Genomic DNA, 6,000 nt, shown 5'->3' with positions numbered 1-6,000 from the left:
CGCTGCACCACGCGGTGGGCGGGGGCCCCCGAGCCGCGCGCTCAGCCCGGGCGGTCCGGCCAAGTTTGCCACGCGGTCTCGGCCGACTCTCGGGTTACCTGAGCCGGCAACCACGTCAGCGCCACATCATCGGGGCCTTTTATATTGCCGGAAAACAGGAAAAGAAGGAAGAAAAACCTCTCCCGGGCGAGCCAATCCCAGGCAGACCGCGCCGCCAGGGAGCGCGGAGGGCGCGCTTCGGGGAGTGGGCGGTGGGAGGGGGGGTGGGCCCGGGGCGGGGCTAGGGGGCGGGCCCGGGGCCGTCCGGGGCGGGCCGGGGCGGGGCCGGGGCGGGGCCGAGCTGCGGAGGGGCGGCGGGCCGCTCGCGGGCCGGTCTGCGGTGTGGGCCTCGGCTGTGGCTGCGGCGGCGGCGACGGCGGCGGCGGCGGCGGCGGCGGGGGAAGATGCTGCAGTCCCTGGCCGGCAGCTCGTGCGTGCGCCTGGTGGAGCGGCACCGCTCCGCCTGGTGCTTCGCCTTCCTGGTGCTCGGTTACCTGCTCTACCTGGTCTTCGGCGCCGTGGTCTTCTCATCGGTGGAGCTGCCCTACGAGGACCTGCTGCGCCAGGAGCTGCGCAAGCTGAAGCGGCGCTTCCTGGAGGAGCACGAGTGCCTGTCGGAGCAGCAGCTCGAGCAGTTCCTGGGCCGCGTGCTGGAGGCCAGCAACTACGGCGTGTCGGTGCTCAGCAACGCCTCGGGCAACTGGAACTGGGACTTCACGTCCGCGCTCTTCTTCGCCAGCACCGTGCTCTCCACCACAGGTAGAGGCCCGCCGCGGCGCCGGTCGCCGCGGCCACTCTGGCCCGGCGCCCCGGCCCCTCAGCCCGTCTCCCCCCTGCCCCGGGCGCCCTGGGCCCTCCAGCGGCGCTCACATCCCGCGGAGCCGGAAGCCGGCGCCGAGGCCACAGAACACGCCTTGGGTGTTGCCGCCCGTAACTCCTGGGGAGGGGTCGTCCCTAAAGCCTTCGGCCTGGGGGGCTAGAGGGGCTTCAAGGGCTGCGTCGCATTTTTCGCGGTACCCTAAACCTGACTGACCGGTAGGAATCGGGAGCATCCCGGCCGCCCCGCGGCGCGGCGAGGGGATGCTGGAAACTATCCACTGCTCCGAGCGCGCTCACCTTCCTCCTGAGCCCATCCCGCAGGATCGAGGCTGCGCTGTAGGGTCACCTTCCCGAGGGTGCCCTCTCTTTTGGTGATAACCTAGTGTTTCGGCACTTTGCTGTTTTGGGGGCGGTTGTAGGGGTAGCCGAATGACATCACTCTGCTCTTCGCAGGTGACCTCTGTCTGAGCGGACAGGCGGATCCGGTTTCTTTTCAGAGTAGGAGGAGCGGTGAGGGAAGGGAGCATCACGATCGCCTCGGATCTGGCAAAATGGGGGCACCCTGATTCAGCAGTTTTTTCAACTTTAGGTGTGCGAGGCCACCCTTAAACTTCGCAGCGACACTTCCCCCCCGCACTACTCACCCCGCAGGACGCTCACGAATGGAGGAGCGTCCCCGGGTGAGGGCGGAGGCCGGCGCGTGCCCCAGGGCGCCCTTGCTGTGTCGGATCAGATGAATGAAGGCTGAATTTTCCCAGGGGCTGAGTGAGGCACACACACTTGGTTGGAGATATTTATAAATGGATATTTGAACCCTGGAAAGTATCTCAAAGAACCTTCAGCGAAGTCCCCTTTTTTATCCAGGAGATCAGATCTTTCAACAGTCCATACTGGCTTGAACAAGGTCACACACTTCCTAGTTACCAGGGTAGTCCTGGAATCTGGGGCCCGTTTAATCCCTGCTACGAATACTGGACCCGCCCCCGCCCCCGCCCCCGTTCCCACCCCCACCTCCACCTCCGGAGCGGGTGAATCAATTTTGTGTTGCAACAATTCTTCCTTCAGTCCACCCCCTCGGCAGCTCCCGGCGTTTCTTTGTAATCCCCTTGGGCTAAACCCAGTTGATTGTTTTGGTAATCAGTGGTACTGAGTAATAGTACACTTTCCATATAGATCCTGTAAAACAATGATTTAGAAGTCTGGGGTGCATTACTAAACTTCAGGAAACAGAATTCCAGCTTGCGTTGTAATATTCTAGAGACTATGTTAAACTTAGCGCCGAACAAGCCCTGCTGTCTTTTCAACTTCGCCAACACCAGTCTTTAGTTTTATTTCGACAAGGGCTGCTTCCATTGTCTTTATCGGGCTCCCATCCTCGGATCATTTAGAAGTCACCATGCTTTTCCTTTGCAGTACATTGGTTCTAAATTGAAAATCATTCATTCTCTGCAGCACTGAGTGTTTCCATCTGGCTACAGAAGGTCTCCCAACTGGGTCACAATGTTGACTAAACATTGTGAAGAGTAATTATCACTTTTAGTGTTTTCTAAGTAATGGTATTTTAAAGACAGAACCCGATGGGAACAGTGTTATGAGGAAAAGAATGTGTTTGCTTTTACTGGGTCAGTCACTAGGCATGACTGACACAGCTCATGCCTAATCTCGTTATATTAAATTAAAGCCAATTAAATCTCAAAAATAGGAGTTTACATCTTGAATAGAGACTTCCCAGGTTCCCTCTCCTCCCTTTTTTAAAATTAGGAAAACTGCAGTGCCTGTTAAAAAAAAAAAAGTGGTACTATTATTGGTATTCAGATTACATTGTAGTTACCAAGAAGGGCTGTTTTAATGCAAAACAAGAGTTCACTTAGGAAATCGGTGCAAGGGGCACTTAAGGATACACTAGATAAAAAATGTGCCGCTCGGGTTTGTAAAGTCAGCAAATCAATGAATTCTTGTCATTGGTAGAATTGACTTTATTCATTCAAATAGAGTTCCATTAAGCTTCAGAATAATCTACATTTTTGTGTTGACCCAGGATCTGGCACATTTCGATGTCCCAGGTGGTATCAACACACTGGTGTGGTGGCAGGGGGTCAGACACAGTTTGTCGAATGAAGCCAGTCTGCTTCATTACTAGAAAAATGTTTTCTGGAAAAATACCAGACAAGTTGAAGTGGAATTGTGGTTCATGCTTCTCTTTCAGGGAGATATAAGGCATGCTGTGGTTTTGTTTGTTTAACTCTCCTAGCACTGTCGATGGCGATCACTGAGCTAATTGTCCCCCAGTCTGTCAGTACAGTCAAGCCCTGGCTTGTCCAGAGCTGTGATGGTGGGCATCACAAAGTTGCTGTTCTTGGTAGAAATCACTCTAACACAGGAACACGAATGGGCTTACGGCAGAAAGTTCTCATCTCAGAGAGTACAAGCTCTCATGTCTGTGAGGAACTGGTAAAGTCTTCAGGGTCTCTTTAGAAGAAGACTTAGGCTGGGGATGCAGGGATGTTGTCTTCCATCTCTGCTCAGCCAAGGACTCTGAATTATTTCAAACAACCAAACATCTCTTTACTTCTCTTGGATTAAAAAAAGATACAGCAGCACCTATGAGGGAACTGTATGGGGATGGAAGGAGAAAGTGTGGTACCCTTTTACCTTTCCAGAGGGAAGGGCTGTATAAAAGCAAAAGGAAGGGCGCCTGGGTGGCTCAGTCGTTAAGCATCTGCCTTCGGCCCAGGTCATGGTCCCAGGGTCCTGGGATCGAGCCCCGCATCGGGCTCCCTGCTCCGCGGGAAGCCTGCTTCTCCCTCTCCCACTCCCCCTGCTTGTGCTCCCTCTCTCGCTGTCTCTCTCTCTGTCAAATAAATAAATACAATCTTTAAAAAAAAAAAAAGCAAAAGGAGGCGTTATAGACTGAGGTATTTCCCACATAACTTTGATACTCTGATTTTTATTTATTTTTTTAGTATATAATGTATTATTTGTTTCAGGGGTACATGTTTGTGATTCATCAGTCTTACACAATTCACGGCGCCCACCCTAGCACATACCCTCCCCAGTGTCCATCACCCAGCCACCCCATCCCTCTCACCCCCCTCCCCTCCAGCACCCCTCAGTTTGTTTCTTGAGATTAAGAGTCTCTTATGGTTTGTCTCCCTCTCTGGTTTCGTCTTGTTTCATTTTTCCCTCCCTTCCCCTATGATCCTCTGTCTTGTTTCTCAAATTCCACATATCAATACTGTGATTTTTTTTTTTTCCCCCAAGGATGAAGGAACATCTAGGTGACGCTTGGGAAGTAAGAAATAATTAGGAACAGTTTGTCATGTCCATGTACTGTAAGTTTGCTTCTTTATTCATCCCCCTAAGCAGGGTTCTATCATGCCCATGTTTGGTAAAAATCGTTTTGTGTGCAGGAGACTCTCAGGCCGCCACTTCCTTTTGCTCTGTTGTAAATAGGGGTCCAGGTGACAGCTCGGTCTGGTTGCTGTCAGTTTGGTGCCTTGTATCAGGATGCTGCCTTGTCCCTTTTTACAAAGAGAGGTTTTAGAACTCTTATTTAAAGTGCTCAGAGGGGCATCTGGGTGGCTTAGCTGGTTACGTGTCCAGTTCTTGATCTCATCTCCGGTCTTGATCTCAAGGTCGTGAGTTCAAGCCCCGCGTGCCCCGCACTGGGCTCCGTGCCTGGTGTAGAGTCTACTTAAAAAATAAATAAAAATAAAGTGCTCAGAAAAGGAACTTAATTGGGCTTGTTTTGCAGTGGCCTTTGATTCAGTCAGTCAGGGAGCTGCTACAGCATATTGGCTGTTGTCAGGAAGAGAAGGTGGGAGAAGGAGATGGGGGTGCCAGGTTGACCCTGAGTTTTCAAACTGTTTTCAGTAGGAGAAACGGGTTATTGTTCACAACAAGTACGTATTGAGCTTTTGGAAGCTAATAGCAGTGAGCAAATGATAGCTTCTGGGCCAGACCTCACCCACCACCTGTTCCTGTCTGGCCCCCGGCTAAGAATGGGATTCGCATTTTCAGATGTCTGAAAAGAAATCCTAAAAGAAAGGGACTCCTGGGTGGCTCAGTTGGTTAAGGGTCCGCCTTCAGCTCAGGTCATGATCCCAGCGATCTGGGATCGAATCCCACTTCGGGCTCCTTGCTCAGCAGGGAGTCTGCCTCTCCCACCGCCCCTCCCCTCGCTCATGCGCACTCTCTCTCAAATAAAATCTTTTTAAAAAAGAGAAAGAAATCAAAAGAAAGTAATATTTCCGGACACATGAGAGGTTTATGGAATTTACCAGATTTCAGTGTCCATAAAAGCTTCATGTCCGTATATAGCCCTTTGTTTTTGTGCTGTTTCTGCCTGCTGCGCAGCTAGAACGGCAGAGCTGAGTCTCTGTGACAGAAACCACGTGTGTCCACAGAACCTAAACATTTTGCTGCTTGGCCTTTTGCAGAAAAAGTTTGCGGAACCCCACTTTTCAGATGAGACCTGGAAGGAACTTGGAGTAAGGGGTGCTAAGTTCTGTACTTCCTTTTGGAAAACTTTTTCTATAAGACAGTTTAGCATCTGAGACTTCCTTGTGCTGTTTGTTTTTTTTTTTTTTTTCCAGTGGTATGCAGAATTTAAATTAGTTGCTACCATCCCAAACACTTCCAGAGCAAATGATTGTTTATCATAGGATGTCACTATCTTCTGGTCAAATTTATGACACTGCCTCTTTTTTTTTTTTTTTAATGCTGACAAAGCCACACCTCATATTAGGATTGCCTCATCTAAGGTGTGTGGCAAGTGTTGTATTATATCTGGAACAGAAATGCCAAGGAGGAAAGAAATTCCACCAGAAACAAATAAGCAAACTATCAGCTGAAAGAGATCTAAAATCCCACGTGCTGAAGTTTGCGCTCTTTGTTCACAGGAGAGCCTTTGGTCTTGGTTTTGAGCCATTATGTCTAGTTCTAACAAATTTAATTATCTGGTTTTGAACACCCTAACAGATTAAAGAAGGAAAGGCACAGCTCTGGGCAAGCCTAAGGGAAAGGTCACATCCCTAGTAAACTAACACAGAAGTACTGTCTTGTGTGGGGTTTTTTTTTGTTGTTGTTGTTGTTGTTGTTGCACTAAAACAAACAAACACAAATATAGGAGCACAAGAAACA

General features: G+C 50.6%; 1 protein-coding gene across 1 annotated transcript in view; it reads left to right on the top strand.

Moving 5' to 3' along the window:
- The first annotated feature begins 356 nt into the window (after positions 1–356).
- The window catches only part of KCNK1 (potassium two pore domain channel subfamily K member 1), a 47,258-nt gene continuing 41,614 nt past the window's right edge, over positions 357–6,000 (top strand). Inside the window, exon 1 of the mRNA XM_027597167.2 lies at positions 357–798. Coding sequence (XP_027452968.1) covers positions 444–798 — 355 coding nt within the window. The 5' untranslated portion in view covers positions 357–443. The remainder of the gene's footprint in view (positions 799–6,000) is intronic.

Source organism: Zalophus californianus, chromosome 15 (genome assembly GCF_009762305.2).
Source record: "Zalophus californianus isolate mZalCal1 chromosome 15, mZalCal1.pri.v2, whole genome shotgun sequence".
Lineage (NCBI taxonomy): Eukaryota > Metazoa > Chordata > Mammalia > Carnivora > Otariidae > Zalophus > Zalophus californianus.
This window is presented reverse-complemented; position numbering and strand designations above follow the sequence as displayed.